Raw genomic sequence first — 18,140 nt, 5'->3', positions numbered from 1 at the left:
GAGTCTACATGCAATTACTAAGTAATCGTGTTTTGTAAGACTAACACCATTTTATATCAATTATAAACAGCCTATTATTTTTAAACAGGCTCATGCAGATGTAACAAAACCTCAATTACAAAAGGAGCATTTTATATTAAGCTGGAATCCCCAGAACATTTCCCTACCATAGGATGGTTTAACAGGCAAATCAACCTCTGTTTTTTAACATACATAAACCCAACCACCCATCATTTTGATCCAAGAGAAATTAAAATAAATTTGAATGAAAACTACGTAACATCTTTTAGTGCTCCCTCTGCTGGTTTTGTAGAAAAAGTTATCAACTTTAGTCTCAGAACTGTACGGATATCTTAAAATGATAAAGAGACACCACAAGGGAGAAAAAAAAAAAGATAGACCTCTTACTTATACTCCACATTTTTTAAACAGAAAGCTATCAAAATAAAAAAAATTTTCAAAAATCCAAAGATTTACAATTATATACGTATACATGGCGAAAGTGTGCACACAATACAGACTTTCCACCAGTTATTTCATTAACAAGCAATTTTCTGTACTATTAGGCCCCGATCCTGTAATCGGACACTCGCAAACCAAACCTTATACCTGCACAGAGTGCCACTGAAGTTTATGCTGTACCTCACAGGCACAGAAACCCATAGACACAGATCAAACTGCAGGCCTGAACCTTAGGGTACATCTACACTGGGCTAAAAGGCCTATGGCACTGCTGCAGCTGGCCCAAGTCAGCTGAGTTGGGCTTGTGGGGTTCAGGGCTAAAAATTGCTGTGTAGACATTCAGGTTCAGGCTACAGACCAGGCTCTGGGATTCCCCTCCTTTTTCATGGGGTTTCATAGCTCAGGCTCTAGCGTGAGCATCTACACAGCAATTTTATTGCTCTGGAGCCCGAGCCCTGCAAGCCAGAGTCAGCTGACCAAGGCCAGACATGGGTGTTCAATTGCTATGTAGACATATCCTTGCAGAGATGCGATTCAGAAATTTTTCTTCCACAACTAGCTTCTCCCACTAATTTCTATAATAAAAGCAGTAATCCACTCGAGCACCAACTATAGTCATTCCATTTTATTCCTCCCCCCATCCCCCAGAGGAATGGAATTTATTCTTACCCAGGCTGGAAGGAAGACTGACAGCAACGTCAAATCAACTTTTACAGAGCAATTAAGGCCAAATTCATCCCTGGTGGCAACTATGTTGACTTCAGTGAGGTTACATGCCCTGAAAACTGAAAATTAATGTGTTTGAGAACTAGATGTCCTATGTAGCTACCTTTTTGTTGCTACAGCAGAGGTTGTTGGTGGCTATTTGTTTAATTCCAAATATCTGAACATATTCCTGTCAGACAAGTCAAAGCTCAGCACATCACAAGCCCAAGCCACAGGAGCCCAGCGATACTGAGGCGGATGCATATCCAGAAACCTGTGCACGTTACTCAAGTTGCTCTAGGCTGCTTTGCTGCTGGCCCTGGTGAACTGCAGGCCAGCCCGACCCTCTGCCATTTCCCCTTCAGTTACGCCAAAGATCATATGCACCCCTAAACTTTTCCAAGGTGATGCCCTCTTCTTGGCACCCAGAGGAACATCCTCTCTTGATAGAAATCAGCTAATTTGGTGACCTTTATTATTTTTCAGTGTGCTTCTAAAGCCTTTTGTTGTTTCAGTCATTTTTATGCTTCATTACTATTTTTTTAAACAAAAAGTTACTACCTACACGTTCACTGATTTGCTACACCATCTATTAGAAAGAAACTTAGAAAGTATAAATGAATGCTTCATAGAGCACATACATTTCAAGTTTCAGCCATTACTATGAATGCCAGCACAAATGAAGTTATTGCATAGTTTGAAAAATACGCTGTGCACAAAGACACTATGAATACAAGTTAGAAAATATTTAGATGTTAAGTGTTTAGTGGAAAAGCCACCACAATATCTAGATTGAGCAAGAGGGTATGGCAAAACAACAAACTGACAACACACAAAGATTTGTGTGTCTCATGCATGTGTTATCAGCACACTTTCGTACAGGAGCAAGACATGCACCTTATACTCTCATCAGGAAAAGAGGCACAACAGCGTTCATATAAGTTGCCTTTGGCGAATCTTTGGAATCTCCTGGAGGGACAGTCACCAACACTAAGGGGCTCAAGCGGGCCAGCATACCCAGAATGCAAACACTCTTCAGAGACACCTCCCCTGGTTTGGGCACGTGTGCTGAATGAATGATGGATGCATCCCAAAGGACATCTTCTACGGCGAATTGACATCTGGAAAATGACCCAAAGGACACCCAAAATTGCATTTCAAGGATGTGTGCAAATGAGACTTCAGAGAAATGAATGGGGACAACTGGGAAGATCACACTCCAGACTGCAGCCTTTGTAACCAAGAGCTCAATAAAGGTCTCCGAAGTTACAAGAGGAAGCAGTCCAGCTTAGCAGAGGAGAAAAGAGCTGCCTGAAGGCAGAGTCCAAAGAGTCAAAACATCACCTTTAAAAGTGATAGATGCAGCAGATTGTCTCTCGAGTGGATCTCTTCAGTCACAGCGCCAGCTGTCGTAAAACCAACTGAGTAAATTTTTTACCTCTCAGGGGGACATACCCATGGTCTCTCGAGCCTGAAGAATACTGCTAGTGCAGTTTATATTATTTAATTTTTTCTCTTTAACTAGGCACTAACAATCTTCATATTTACAAAGTTTTACAGTGGAAAATGGGATCAGTTATCTCCTGTGAAATATATGCTGTCTTAATAAAATACATAAACTGTATGAGGAATTTTAGCAATTATTGAACTATGAACAGTTTAAGAATCATTGCGGGTTGCAGAGCAAACAATTCATCATGTAGCAAAGCTATGGTGATGCTCTGACAGTGTGATATACAGTTAAAAAAATAAAGACATTACAGAGATTAAGCTACCCTGTTTAGTGAAATATTTGTCTGCGATACTAAAATTAGTCATCAATCATTGTTACCTAAATGTCCAATCCCACCTTCTATCACATCCAGTTTCGGGACTCCCATCTGAAGTGTAATCTCAGAATTAATGAGTTATACTGGATGTTCCTCCCAAGACAGGCATAATGAAACTGTATTATTTAATCACGGTCATCAATTTTTTACTAATCTTTGAAAAAGTTTAACTTTAGCATAAACTTATTTGGTAGAAAACAACAGTAGTATTGTTGAAGATTTAAATGTATTTTCTAGAGACCATGCAACATTTCTGCTTTAACACAAGGGTCTGAGAAATTATACCATATGTAAGCATTTCCTGCCCAGTTACATCCGACATTTGAATTTTTGTGTTTTAGGAAAATGAACCGCTATAACCCTAAAAAATTCTCTCGCACTACTATTAGTCATATTCTCCTTCTCAAAGTCTCACCCTCCCTTGGCTTCTACGACTCTGTCCTCCTCTGGTTCCTTTCCTACCTCTTTCCCACTTTCCATTCCTACTCTCTGTGGGGTCTCTCAGAGCTCTGTTCTTTTCCCCTCCTCAAGCAACTTCATCCCCTTGCAGACTCATCTCACATCATTACATTGATGGCTCACAGATGTATCTTTCCCTTCCATAACTTTTCTTACAGCAGAGCCTTTTTTCAGTCCACACAGCAAAAACTCTTAGCCGGGCACTCATTATCTCACATCTCATCAACTTTTTTGTGATGTTCTAAACACCACATCTCCACCATCACTACCCCATCTTCCAGGCAGATATAGTGCAACTGCTAAGATCATCTTCCTTGCCATTCCTTCCAACAGCCACTCTCCTCTCTTTCAATTTCTCTGATGGTTCCCTCACGGTCTTCCACTGCAACCAAGTCTAGCTGCCTGTCCACGTTATTGTTAATCATTTCTATTTTGATAGCACCCCGAGGTTTCAGTCAGGTTTGCAACCTCAAAGCACTTCACAACAGAGTAAAATTAAGTCCCTGGCCTGAAGAACTTACAAATTAAATAGAGGTAAAAGATAATGATTGGATGAAGCCTATAATGGAAGGGGTGGGGATTTGGGAGGAAGAAGAGAACAGCAATAGGAACAGCTGACTACACAGACTCGCTATGTTCACAAATGCAGATCTCATTTTTTAAAAATATTTTGAAGAAACCATTCATGTTCTTTCAACAGGCCCCTCCCCTCATCTTTAAACCTTTCACCACACTGTCTCTCTCCTTATCGGTCATCTTATTGCATCACTCTTATTATTCCCTCTTCTCTGCCAATACCACCAGTACTGGCAACCTACTTGTCCACTTTTCCCACAACCACCATTGCATTTTTTTCTATGTCACCCTTTATATATGGAACCCGCATCTCTAAACTAATTCTTCAGATTTTTCAAGATGAGAAATTGTCAAGGGAGGGCCAGGGCTCTGAGGTGGCACCAAGCATTCTCTCTCTCAGGTCCTGTAGTACTTTGGTCTATTTTCAGTTGTTTGGATTTAGTGTGTGGGTGCTGTGTGTGATGTTAGTGGCCTGTGATATACAAGAGATCAGACTAGATGATCTGCTGGTCCCGTCTGGTCTTAAACTCCACGACACTTATTTGATTCCTACAAGAAATCACTTGACTAATAAGAGTTAGTCAGAAAGCCTTGCAGGGATATTTCCCCATTTTTAAAAATTGGTTGTACATTGTATCCCTCTCCTCTAACTGTTAATTGTTAGTCTTCTTAGATTATGAGACCTCTGGAAGAGGAACTGTAGCTAACTATTCATCTAGACAGTACCTAACACATTGTGAACAAAGCATGGTGCAAAAATAACTGAAGTACAAATAAATAATACCGGAAGATGAGTGAATGAAGGTTTTCTGCAATGCAACTTTCCTTTAAGTCAAGTCCCTACCACCATCAAATCCTTTTTCATTATTTTCATTTGTTGTTTTCTCAAAGTCAAAAAGGTTTATTTTAGTCTTCCCTAAGATCCTCTTTCTAAAGGCCTGAAGACATTTTCTACTTGCAATAATAGCTGCTAAAAGTATGCAATTTAAAATTATTCACACAAAACAAAGTTGTTCTAAAATTAGCATTGTGATCTACAGACACAATTTTCAGGGCAAATTAGTTAGTAAGGCTCATAGCTAGTCCCACTTTAAAAGACTACAGAAAGCCATAATGATTAGGATGCTAGATAATCTGATGGAACAATTAAGGTTAGTTTGACATAATTACAGAACATTCCAGGCACCCCAACCATACTATATCACACTCTAAACTAGACAATCCAAAACTATGTGCTGGGGAAGGATGAGAAGAAGCTGCATGAGTTGCCTGGATTGAGGAATGTGGGTATGTGCAACTTAAGAAATGAGTCTAAGGTCTGTAAAGAAGTGTGGGGTGTACTCTATAGGAGCAGATACTATTAGAAGCATTTATGGAAGAGTTTATACAGTGTAGGGAGAATAGGCCAAAGAAAGTCAGGCTAGTTTCATGTAAGTTTCCCCAAGAATTTCACCTACATGCATACCCTAAAAATTTTCTGCTGGAAAAGTCTGTTTTGATTGAGGTGAAAGCAAAGCTCCAAGGTCACCTGATGGGTGGGTTTATCTTTACTTACTTTAAAATAATAGTCAATTTTAAATCTGTGTTTTTTTAAATGAGTTTTATGTTCTAGACCCTTGCCCACTTTCCTATTTTAAAAAAAAAAGGTTTCTCTTCCCTATTGTCCTGTGCATTATTAACTGGGAAGCTAACAGACTATAGAAAGAGTGAAAAAGGTTACCGGAGGTCCCTGGTATACATTTCTCACTTACCCACTGTTTAGGACATCTGTCGCTCATCAATAGGGGAACGTGTTCCAATTTACATTGGTCCACATATCTGTCATTTGCACAGATAGGGACCGACGTGAATTGGAACACATTCCCCTATTGTACAGTATAGTACTGTACTTGTGTCCGCCAGCCACGTTCAAGGCTTATTACCCACGGAGGATATTCTCCATGCTGATTAAGGAGACGGTAGGTGAAGTCCAGTGTAAAGGAGTCTTGGAAGTCCTACAACATCTTGAATGGCATGGAATACATTGACATGTGTTGGAAAGAGGTCACTTTGCAATGTGTGAATGGCGCTTGGCGCTATGCATGGCCAGATGCTGTCCACAGCTTTGTGGGATTTGATGCCATTCCTGCTCTCAAGCAAGAAATTGTCAAGCTGCCGAAGGATGTCAGCTTTGAGGAGGTGGAGGAGGAAGATGTACAGGAGTTGTTGGAGTCTCACGCTGAGCAACTGACAAATCAAGAACTGATTGAGCTGGACCAACAACGGATATCTGAAGAAAGCAAGGACGATGATGTAGGGCAGGAAGCCAGGAGTCTGAGGACAAAGAATCTCTCCTGTTTTTTTGAATTGCTGGATGAGATGATGGAAATCATAGAGCGGTGATTCTTTTTGTGAACAGTCTGCCGAAGTCTCCAGGGCTCTCAATGATGCAGTGGCTTGCTACAAGGAGATCTGTTGTTCAAAGATTCATGAAGGAGAGCAGACGTCGATAGAATCCTTTTTAAGACTTCTGCAACCAAAAGGCCAGCCCAAGAAAACCCCGCCACCCCCCTACCTAAGTTTAGCATTGACAGTTTTATACTGTATTACAGTACTGTATTTACATAATTAAATGTTCTATGTGTTTGAATGGCGTTAGTAGGGTTCTACATTATTTTATTCAATGTTTTATGTGCAAAATGTGTACTGTATGACCTGTCATTGTAAAAAGGTACACTGTTTAGGCAAAAAGCATGGTCATAGGTGAGTGTGGTGAAGTTGTGAATGCATCCCCCCCTTATTCCTTTATTTCTTATGGGGAAAAATTCCCTGGTATCCATCGCCCTTTTCAAGAACGCACCCCCAATGTATACAGGGGGTACCCTGTATATATATAAAGTATTATGAAATGAATCTTGTTAATCTTTCAAGCCTGGTTCACTTATTTTCTTTTTATATATAGCCCTCTACTATTGTTAATGTAAATCTTCTCAAATTCCCGCCTCCTCCCCCAATGGAAATTGCATTATTTAAAACAACAGTAGTAGAAAGCACCAGGACAGGGAACAGAGTCAGACTAGACCACAAGTGAAGAACCTGATTCAATATTACAGTGATATTAAACAAATTTAGTTCAGAGGCACATCCTCCCCATTTTTGTCTTTATCAAAACAGCCCCTAAAATACAGTATGCTGCTACCTGATCTGAGAAGAAACAGTAGGGCAAAGTTGAAGGAAGAAAAAAAGTACTTGGGTTAGGAGCCTAAAGAAAACTATAGAGAATGTGAGGGCGTATAGGGAACTAAGGGGAAGCAGGAGAAACACACAAAAGACATGCAAGGGAATTTCTGGGCAATGTACATGGAGATTAAATGATTGGGCAGGAAATAGTCTAGGAAAGGGTAAACCTATGAACATGGTGGACCACACAGGCTGGTGGAGAGGCTGCCAGAGAGGAAGTATTGAGAAGTTGTAAGGATGGGTACTCTGGAAGATGAAACTGGCAAGGGATAGGATGTAAGCAAAGGAGGCTATGAGCAGGAGTAGTGGGTATCCTGGGGGAAAGTTCAAGGTTTCAGTCATCATCTTCAAAGTTCTCCATGTCCTGGGCCCACCGCTCAGGATATATGAAACACGGTCTAAAGCTCTGTGACAAAGACCATGTTGACCCCTTCACTCCTCTGGCCCAACGGAACCCTCAATGGTAAGAATAAAGTTCCTCTCGGCTGTGGAATGAAGTCCCCTGAGAACTAAGGCCATCACAAATCTCACCACTTTCCATTCCAAGTGTCTAGCTCATTTCCTTGACACTGCCTTCTTGAATATAAACACACAGCCATACGTATATCTACTTGTTTAAAACTCCGACCACAAGACCCTGTGCTGCACCCAGGTCTACCCTGGGGAGAAGATGAGAGAACAAACATGTGACAGACGCAAAAAGAAAAGGAGGACTTGTGGCACCTTAGAGACTAACCAATTTATTTGAGCATGAGCTTTCGTGAGCTACAGCTCACTCACGAAAGCTCATGCTCAAATAAATTGGTTAGTCTCTAAGGTGCCACAAGTCCTCCTTTTCTTTTTGCGAATACAGACTAACACGGCTGTTACTCTGAAATGTGACAGACGTGCGGTCATGCTGCTTAATGAACTACTGGAAGGCGCTCAGGCACCAGGATGAGGAGCACGGTAGAAGAACCTGTACAGCACAGAAGAGAGTCGGATATAGGAAACAGTGAGGGGAGCCTAGCGGTAGGGAGGTCCTGGGGGGGGCTCGGGGCAGAGGGAGTGGCGTGCCATGGCGGCAGGAGGGGTGGGTTTAGGGAAGAAGGCTGGGGGCAGGAGGGGTGGGGTCAGAAGTGCCTGGGGTGAGGCTGGGGGCCCGGGTGCAGACGGTGAGGGGATACGCTATAGGTGGGCTGAGCCGCGGAGGCTCTGCCAGAGGCAGGCCCAGCAAGCTCCCAAGAGAAGGCTGCGGAGTCCGTGGCAGCCCCTCCCCCCGCTCTTACCAGCCCAGGTTTGGTGTTTGGGGATCTTGTAGTATTTGTTTCCAAACTGGTCGCTGCCCACATGCTCCTTCTGTGGCCCGAGGAGCCGGAGCCGCAGGGCGCGCAGGAGCCGCCAGGGCCCGCCCATCCTGCCGGGCGAGTCAGGCCGGGCGAGACCCGCGCGCTCTGCCGCAAACACCCCCGCCGCCCAGGGGCGAGGCCAGCGGCTTCACGCGCCCGGCCCCTGCCCGGAGCCCGAGAACGCCGAGTAGCTGCCACGCCCCTTCCGCTTCGGCCGCGCCTCCAATGTTGTGAGCGCCGTGTACGTGCCCCGCCCCTTCCATCTGGGCTACGCCCCCAACGCGGTGAGCGCCGTGTACGTGCCCCGCCCCTTCCATCTAGGCTACGCCCCTAACGCTGCAAACGCCGTGTACGTGCCCCGCCCCTTCCGCTTCGGCCGCGCCCCCAACGCTGTGAGCGCCGTGTACGTGCCCTGCCCCCACCTCTGTTGCTCCTGCCCAGAGGCAGGCTGTCGACTATTCAATAACGGCGCTCTCCATTGGACACGGTCGTTTCGCACTGAGCCAATCGGCGTCACCCTATTCACAACATGGCGGCGCTCCTTGATCTGGTACTGGCTTGGTCGCGCCATGTTGGCTTTCATTTCGGCCCGCCAGGCCGGTCTCGACGATCCGCTGCGGTTGCGCCGGGCTGAGTCCACCCGGAGGTAAAGAGTCTTTCGGCTTCTGCAGTTCAGTCTCTTCTCGGCTGGGGCTGGCCTCGGACTGTGCGGTCCGGGCCCATGGCCTCGCCCGGGCAGAGCAGGCCCCGGAGAAGTCCGGGGATTCCCCTCTCCTCGTCCGCGGTCTGCACGTGCCTGCCCACGCCTCAGACCTCACTCGCCCTGGGGAGCCAGGACCCTGCGCGGCCCCTGGGCCACAGCTGCGTCGCGGATAGTGAGGCGGCGGCAGAGTTGCCCAACTTCACCCCCGCGCACTGTGTTGCCCCCACTGGATGCGGGAGGCAGGGCCGGGTGACGGGGCCGTGCCTCAGTGTCTCCACCCCGGTAGGGGATGATGTCTTTACACCAGTGTCGTCCTTTGCCCAGCACCAGACATCGACAGGGCCCTGCTGGGCCAGAGCTTTTCACTTGGACTGGGATGGCAGGCCCTGAAAGTGCCCTGTCACGGCGAGCTCCTGGGCATGACATGTCGGGCTCGTCTGTCTGTATTTTACCCTCCTTTCCAGTTTGAGTGTCAGTGGATGAAACCAAGGGTCACGCTCTTCCTCTCTATTCCTACTTCCTCTCTGCTTTCCCCTATCCCCTCCATTTCCAATTAAGTTTTTCTGGCAGCTCTCCATACCAACATTTGTTTGAAGAAAAACTCAGAAAGAGGACAGGCTGTTTATTAAATAATTTCTTCCCCTGTGGAGGATTATATTAATTGGTGCGATTATGTACAACATTGTTTCTGAGCGTAGTCACTCTAGAATAGGTGTTCTGTCTAGAGGTGGTAGTAGTAATGCCAACCCCAAGCAGCCAACAATCATGTAAGTCCCGAAATAAGGTATTTAAAAGCATGTATGTTGGGTTCTTTTTACTTACCTTCTGAATTTTCATGTTTCGTTTCACATGTCTAAACTTTTTTCTGTAACCACTAAGGCTGGAAACTTCCTTCTTAGAAAATGAAAATTGAGATTCTCATGTAATCACACAGTTCATGGAGGTGGGGCTTTAATAAAAAAAATTACAACTATTACTAAGACTTGTGATCAAATGAGAGTTGACTACATGGAAGTAGTGATCTAGCCTGTTGGCCTTAGGCTGGGCAAAGTTATGTATATTACTGGCTGTTTTCATTTCAGTTGTACACTTTAACTGCATTATGTAATCTCTTAAAGTTACACAAGAATTATGGCGTGGAGTCCTTGTGGCATTCGCCCAAATAAATTTGTTTGTCTCTGAGGTGCCACAAAGACTCCTCATTGTTTTTTCTGATACAGACTAACACGGCTATGCTTCTGAAACAAGAATTATGCTCTACCCCTAATGTGTGTCAGACTTATGCTTGCTACCTACCTTCCACTACCTGCTGCATGCAAAGTAGTTTGGCTTTAGTGCAGTACATTTCACCACAGCAGCCACTGCAATGCCTGGTAGTAGGATACTGTTTTTGCCAAAACGTAGCATTGTGTTGTAACATGCTACAGTAAACGCCATGACATTGTAAATGTTAAGTTGCATCCTACACAATGAACACGTTAACATGGCGTGCTTATTTCATCCCCCTAAAAGTGTATTTGTTCTACATCCTTTATACCTGTTTACAGACACTCATGTGAACATCTTGAGATTCATAGCTAAAAGAATTTTATGTGGCTTCTCCTTTCTGAACATTTCAGAAATAAATCACTATGAGTTATGGTTGGGCCTTGCAGGTCTTCTCAAGTCATAATTCTCTTTATGTAGCTATAACAGAGAACCTTTTCTAGTGTAGACTAGACCTGTGTGAAAACCAGTACACTAAAGCCTCGTGAATCTGCAGTCAGATTAAAACAATAAATAGGAGGCATGAATTTCTCATTTTATATCAGATGTTAATTGTGAAACTTAAAGATGACAGTGTATATGTCAATATTGTTGAAAGGTTCATTGAGAATGATTTTAGCAGAAATATTCAGCTAATCTCATTATCCCATAATTAGGGCCCTACCAAATTCACATCCATTTCGATCAATTTCACAGTCATAGGAGTTTTTAAATTGTAAATTTCATGATTTCAGCTATTTAAATCTGAAATTTCACAGTATTGTAATTGTAGGGGTCCTGAGCCAAAAAGGAGTTGAGGTGAGGGTCACAAGGTTATTGTAGGGAGTGTTGTAAGTACTGCTACCCTTACTTCTGTGCTGCTGCTGGCGGCGCTGCCTTCATAGCTGGGCTCCTGGCCAGCAGCTGCTGCTCTCCAGCTGCCCAGTTCTGAAGGCAGTGCCACCGCCAGCAGCAACACAGAAATACGGATGGCATAGTATGGTATTGTCACCCTTACTTCTGCGCTGCTGCCTGCAGAGTTGGGCCCTCAGTGAGCAGCCACCACTCTCTGGCCGCCCAGCTCTGAAAGCAGCAATGCAGAAGCAAGGGTGGCATGGTATGGTATTGCCCTTCTTCTGCACTGCTGCTGGCAGGGTGCTGCCTTCAGAGCAGGGCGCCTGGCCAACAGCTGCGGCTCTACGGCCACCCAGCTCTCAAGGCAGTGGAGAAGTAAGTGTACCAATACTGTGCCCCCCGCCTTAAAATAACCTTGTGACCCCCCCCAAAGCTCCTTTTTGGGTCAGGACCCCCAATTTGAGAAATGGTGGTCTCCCCCATGAAATCTGTATAGTATAGGGTAAAAGCACATGAAAGACCAGATTTCATGGTCTGTTATGTGCTTTCCATAATCCCAAACTGGATCCTGCACTTCTCCAGGTACCAGGAGTCTCAGGTGTACGCCTACCCAGCTGCCAAAATCTTCAGCTTCTCCCAAGAATCTCTATGATGCAGTTATGCATTGTCAGTCCAAACATCTGATTGTATTATTCATTTTCTGTATTTAAGTCAACAGAACCATAATTTTTTTAATTTAAATTAAGCTGCAGGAAGATATCCAATCTGCTACACCCTAGCCTTTAGCACAGCATTTAGTTCCAGATTGCCATAGAGAATAAATAACTTTTGGTATAAGAACAGTAGTTAAATTTTGACTTTAGCAGCAATCTCTTAAGTGCCAATCTGTGAAAGTGCTGAGCACTTCCAGCTCCCTTTGACTTCAACTGCAGGAGGCATTCAGCACCTTGAAAACTGGATGTTCATTTTGTGCGTATAAATTGTGATTTTTTTTCCTGTACTTTTGTTGGCAAAAGGGATGCTCAGTAGAGTGTAGATTTTTCATAACATGGAAGCAGGATTTCTAACTCCGCTTAAGGAGCTGGGTTTTGGTGTATATCACATTTTCATAACTCAGAGGAGCCTTAAGTTATCAAACCAAAGAACTGATCAAAAGGTGTTTCTGGTTATCACCTAGCTCAGTGTTTCCCAAACTTGTGACGCCTCTTGTTCAGAGAAAGCCCCTGGCGGGCTGGGCCGGTTTGTTTACTTGCTGCATCCGCAGATTCGGCCAGTCGCGGCTCCCATGAGCCACGGTTCGCTGCTGCAGGCCAATGAGGGCAGTGGGAAGCAGCGCGGGCTGAGGGACGTACTGGCTGCTGCTTCCCGCAGCTACTATTCTTGTACCAAGTTTGGGAAACACTGACCTAGCTTGTTCAAAGCTACAAAGCTAGTTTCACTTTGCAGTAGTTAGAAGACATCAATTAAAATGTGAAAGGACTTTGTCGTAGAAATATTTTAATAAACTCACAACTATAAACTCACCATATTTTTCTCATGAATTTTCATTTTGCTATTCATGTGTCTTTTGGTCAAATGACTACTTAGTATTTTTCTGAATCTATAAAATGCTGAGTGTTTGGTTGTTTTGTTTTGTTTTTTGGTGCTGTTTTATCCTGGATAATAAACTCAGAGCACGTTGTGATCTCAGCAAAACACTTTTTGCTTAATTTGAATTTTTTTAAGACCAGGTATCTTTCTTATCTTTGATCAGATGTTGAGGAAAATTGTAGTTATTCTTGTCAGTTACAACAGTAGGAAATTGCTTGATTGACCCTTACAACAATAGCTGGATTTGAATGATCATTCAAATTAGGAGTAAAAACAAATCTTGTCCATAACACAGTGAATGCTCTGATGTTTCGTTAGCTGAATTTGAATTTTTATCAAAAATACTTTTCATTAGAGTGTAATTTTTTGTTTCTTTCTTAGTGATACAAAAGATGTGGAAAACATTTAACTTTGTTGTAATTATCATGTGGTGGTGGTTTGTTATTCATTCTGTATAACATAAATCACTTCATTTACTAAAATAACTGGTTTTTCCACTAGGTGTCCTTAGTTTTATTAAATAAACTACCAGATGATCATGGTTGGGATGAAGACTAACTTATTTGTGAATATAGTAGATCTAAAAGTATATAAACATTTCATTTCACTTTTTTAAATTTCTGATTCTTGCATTATATGCCAATTTTCATTCATACATTTGTTGATATTAATTGCTTAATAAAGATTTGTAGTCCTCCACCTCCAAATAATGTACAGTGTGGTAATTTCCGCCAGTCACACTTTAATCTTTTTCTTATTTTTAGTTCTACATCAAGTCTGACAATGTACTTTAAAATGTAAAGGGTAATAATTGAATGTGTTGAGTCAAAGAAGAATTCTGAGAATCACAAATTTGACTTTTTTTTGTTGTACTAAAGAAAAGGTAAAATTCGAGTACTTCCTGATTCTCACCATTCATGGTTTGATATATTCTATTTTTTTAAAGGGTACTAAGCTTGGAGTTAAACAAAGATAGAGATGTGGAAAGAATCCATGGAACTGGTGTTAACACCCTGGATATTGAACCTGTTGAGGGAAGATAGTAAGTAAATTGTGCTGTTTATTGTCAGGTATATTTTATAGAATGAATACTTAGTTTTAATCATTTATGATTAAAACCAATTACTTTGCTGAATGTGAACGTTGATTTACTTTGAACAGATTGTGAGTGTAAGATATCTAAAAGCTATGTTATGTTTGTTCTTACAGCATGTTATCAGGTGGGTCAGATGGTGTTATTGTACTTTATGACCTTGAAAACTTCAGCAGAAAACCATGTTATACATGTAAAGCAATTTGTTCTGTGGGCAGGTATGTACCTTTTTTTTAAAAAAAAAAAATCACTATGAAATATTTTTAGCAATTTTATTATATATTTTGCATTGAATTCACAAATTGTTGCACATTAGTATTTTATTTCCTGCATAAAACGCTAATCACACATAGGACCAGACAACTTTGATAAAAAAACATTGATGACACACAGTTAAAAGTATAATATATTTTGTATATACACTAAGAAGCATAATGATGGCCTCATTCAAGGCTAGATCCAGAATTATTCTCTTATTTAATGTTTTATGTTGTTAAGTGTGTATTATGTAATTTTGTTATGTTTGTTTAAGAGTTTGTTCCAATTCTGGGATTTATTCACGTAACGTTAATTATGATTTAGTTTGTCCAGACACCCATAAGGATGGAGACCTAAAGACTGCAGGTTAACAACAGTATCTTCTGTTCCTGTACCACATTTTGATGCATGCTCTATCATCTTTTTCTTTTCCTGTCACAATTTAGGCCTTTCTACTGTTGTAGGTAATCTTTGCTGCAGTAGTCGATGCTGTATCAGGTTCACATACCCAGCTTCTAGGCCTTAAGCATCCAGCCATGAGAATAAGAGGAAAGGGTAACCACTAACTCCTGCAGGGAAGGCCAAACTATCATGAGACACAGAAAAAGTCTTTGCTTGTGGGAGGCCCAACTTCCTAAGTTCAAGGATGGGCAGCTTCTGCTAGAACAATAAATACATAAAAAGAACAAATCCTTATGAGCTGCAGGGAAAGTCTGACAAATCTGTAAGAGCTTTGGGGACTTGTGAGGAGGTGATACAGATGCATTAATTCTACTATAGGATAACCCTGTATATACTGAGTTCTCTGTCAGTTTTAGCTGTAATATTGTCGAATGAATTGTGAATAAACTTATGGCCTGTCTTTTGCCAGTAAGATTAGGACTGTCCTCATTCAAGCATGCCCTTGGCAAATTCCAGATTACCACTGCATAGATCATTTATGTCTAGAATCCTCAAAATAGTTTTTCTAACTTCATCAGTAACTAGCTGCATATTACTTTAGATTCTATCCAGTCTACTGAAGAGAGTGAAGTGTACATTATTGTCCTTATGACTAGACATAGCACTGTACATCTACATGGTCAATTTCAGTGTGGGATAATATGAGAGAGTCAGAATCAGGAATCTGTGAGTTGAAAAGAGGAAAAGCAGTGTTTTCTACTGGTTAAAATAGGATTGTGAATCGGGAGACTGGGCTTCTATTGCTGACTCTGCCATTGATGCTTTGTGAGGTCCTAGGCAACACACAATCTCAGTGTGCCTCCAATTTTCCTCTTTGTAAAAATATCCAATGTTTTACAGTATTGAACTCCTTGGATGAAAAGTTTTATGCAACTGTATCGTCAGCAGATTCCTATTTTTACACGTATTATTAATTAAACAACTAGAGTAGTCAACATTTAAAAAAACCAACCAACCGCAAACAGCTGCTCCTATAACTTATATATTTGCTTATACACTTAACTTGTCTGTACAGCTCCACTGGGTGATTCTGTGCTGTATCTACAGCAAAGGCAGATATTCTCCTCTGTGTTGTAACACCATGATACATCTGCATGTGGGCTTGATGGAGAGTATCCTAGAGTCCTGAAGCTCACTATCTCTTCACCATTTTTCTAAGTCTCGATCCCTGCCATTTTATTTTCCTGAGTTCACTTGTAATGACAGTGAGCTTTGGGAACATCTAAAAGGAATGAAACTTTCAGCGATAAGGATACTAATAGGAGCAGAGATCCAATTGTAGTTCAACAACCACTTGAGATTCTGATATGCTACCTTAAATAGTTCACTGGTTCTCAAGATATCATTAAACTGAAGTGTATTTAGGAGCCTGTGAAGATTAAATCAAACAGGACCTGTGTTGCAAGATACTATCTAAATTCCCTTAAGTGTTGATCTGACCACTTCTGTCATAGTTGTGATTTAACATTACCATTAGCAAATCATTGTTAAAGACCCCAATCCTGAAAGCTTGTGCATATAATATGGAATCCCATTTAAGTCAGCAGAACTCAACAGGGTCATAACTATTTGTAGAGTCGGGCCCTACAATAATATTTAAATGTCAAAGCCTATCTTTTGGAAGCGTGACTACACCTCAAAATAGCTTGGTTTTGAGAGGGCAGATGATCAGCACTTTCTGAAAATCAGCCCCAAGGGGGCTCAAATTGGTCCCTCAGAAATTGAGGCACCAAAATTACTGGTTACTTTTGAAAATTTAGACCCAGTAGTTTAAAAAAAAAAAAAAAAAATAAAAATAATTAAACCCCCCCCACCTTGCTCAGCTAGTATCAAATCAAAAAGACGCTGCTGACCCTAACCAGTGCAATTCTATTATTGTATTATAGGAGCCATCCTGATGTACACAAATTCAGCGTAGAGACGGTTCAATGGTATCCTCGTGACACTGGCATGTTTACATCAAGCTCATTTGATAAAACATTGAAAATATGGGATACAAACACATTACAAGTAAGTAATTACTAATTATTTTCCAAACTTCCTATGTGCTCGACCTTGTGATATGCTGAGCACCTGTTTTGCGGGTAGTGTGCCTGAAATTCCCATTGAACTCTGAGAGTTGACTCACTCAGCATTTTGAAGGATGAAAAATGTCAGGTTGGTAGCATTCAAAATTGTAGGCACAGAATACGAGGGCAGAAGTTTAGGCACTCCCATATTTGACAGCATGCTTCGGCCTTGTTTTAGAAACCACTTCTATGTTACCAATAATATGGTAGTTCAGAGTCTTTGATTGCTTGTTTTTTCTGCGTAGCCTGCCAATAAAAACGTGACTTATGATGGTAGATTTTGTGCTATGTACATTTGTCCAGCAACAACTGGTCTGAGAGCATAGTTTATTTCTTGTGAGGTGTTGAACACCTATTGAACAATATTAATTGTTGGTTATCATATTTGCATAGCACTGGTAGTGTGCTGTGGGAGCACATCTGTTATAAACAATATGAACAATGTCTTTGATGGCTTAAACCTTTTGCCATATTTGTGTGAGAGGATTTGATAAGCTTTTAAAACAGCAGAACGAGGGAAACCATGAGGAGAAACACTAATCAATTTGTCATGACTTAAATAAAGTTTACACATTACAGGCCATTTATCTGCTACTAAATTCTGTCCTCCAATAGCTGATATATGAATTTTGGACTGTGGTAAATCTCTTTTATTTCATATATCAGTGGACTTACATTGACATTGTTTGTTTGCCAAGAATATTGCCTCATGCATTAAGGTGAGAAGATCATGAAAGCTGGAGATTCTATCATCCCAAGGACACAATACACAATATTTCTCTGATTAAATTAGATGTGAAAATTATTATTTTCTAAGCCCTTTTAAAAGTGTAACGTTGAGATGTATAATTATGTTTTTGTGGAGGGAGGAGGTAGTGTTGCCTTTTTGTTGTTCAAAGCGTGTTGCATGCTTAGCAAGAACCAGATACTGCTTTAGAGTTTAGACCATCCTCTTAGAATGAGTTACAAAATGTAAACTGTATATAAAGGACAATTGGTGTACAAACTGCCACAAAATGGTATATTTCCAAAAGATTTGAGTTCATTCTTTAAAATAAAAAGCAATTTTAAACTATTTTTTTAAAAAGGAAACATAAAAATGAAGTTACCTGATATTGTCCACAGCGTTAAAGATAAAGTCCCAAATTTGATCTATTGTACTACGTAATTGTTAAAATGTCAGAAGGACACAATGTGCCACAAAACATAAACCCTCACATAGAATCATAGAATATCAGGGGTGGAAGGGACCTCAGGAGATCATCTAGTCCAACCCCCTGCTTAAAG

At 41.5% G+C, this 18,140-nt stretch overlaps 2 protein-coding genes across 7 annotated transcripts in view; one reads left to right on the top strand and one right to left on the bottom strand.

Moving 5' to 3' along the window:
* NDUFAF2 (NADH:ubiquinone oxidoreductase complex assembly factor 2) overlaps positions 1–8,793 on the bottom strand; it is a 134,608-nt gene extending 125,815 nt beyond the window's left edge. Inside the window, exon 1 of one of the 3 annotated variants that reach the window (XM_048850308.2) lies at positions 8,519–8,793. In XM_048850308.2, coding sequence (XP_048706265.1) covers positions 8,519–8,645 — 127 coding nt within the window. In that variant the 5' untranslated portion in view covers positions 8,646–8,793. The remainder of the gene's footprint in view (positions 1–8,518) is intronic. The other 2 variants (XM_048850307.2, XM_048850306.2) reach the window with 2 other exon arrangements.
* Positions 8,794–9,060: 267 nt separating this feature from the next.
* ERCC8 (ERCC excision repair 8, CSA ubiquitin ligase complex subunit) overlaps positions 9,061–18,140 on the top strand; it is a 52,470-nt gene continuing 43,390 nt past the window's right edge. Inside the window, exons 1-4 of one of the 4 annotated variants that reach the window (XM_048850299.2) lie at positions 9,061–9,224; positions 13,918–14,013; positions 14,181–14,282; positions 16,671–16,794. In XM_048850299.2, coding sequence (XP_048706256.1) covers positions 9,148–9,224; positions 13,918–14,013; positions 14,181–14,282; positions 16,671–16,794 — 399 coding nt within the window. In that variant the 5' untranslated portion in view covers positions 9,061–9,147. Of the gene's footprint in view, positions 9,225–13,917; positions 14,014–14,180; positions 14,283–16,670; positions 16,795–18,140 lie in introns of those variants that run through there. The other 3 variants (XM_048850298.2, XM_048850297.2, XM_048850301.2) reach the window with 3 other exon arrangements.

Source organism: Caretta caretta, chromosome 5, assembly GCF_965140235.1.
Source record: "Caretta caretta isolate rCarCar2 chromosome 5, rCarCar1.hap1, whole genome shotgun sequence".
In the NCBI taxonomy this organism is placed as follows: domain Eukaryota; kingdom Metazoa; phylum Chordata; order Testudines; family Cheloniidae; genus Caretta; species Caretta caretta.
The sequence above is the reverse complement of the archived record's forward strand: the minus strand, read 5'-3'. Positions and strand labels throughout refer to the sequence as shown.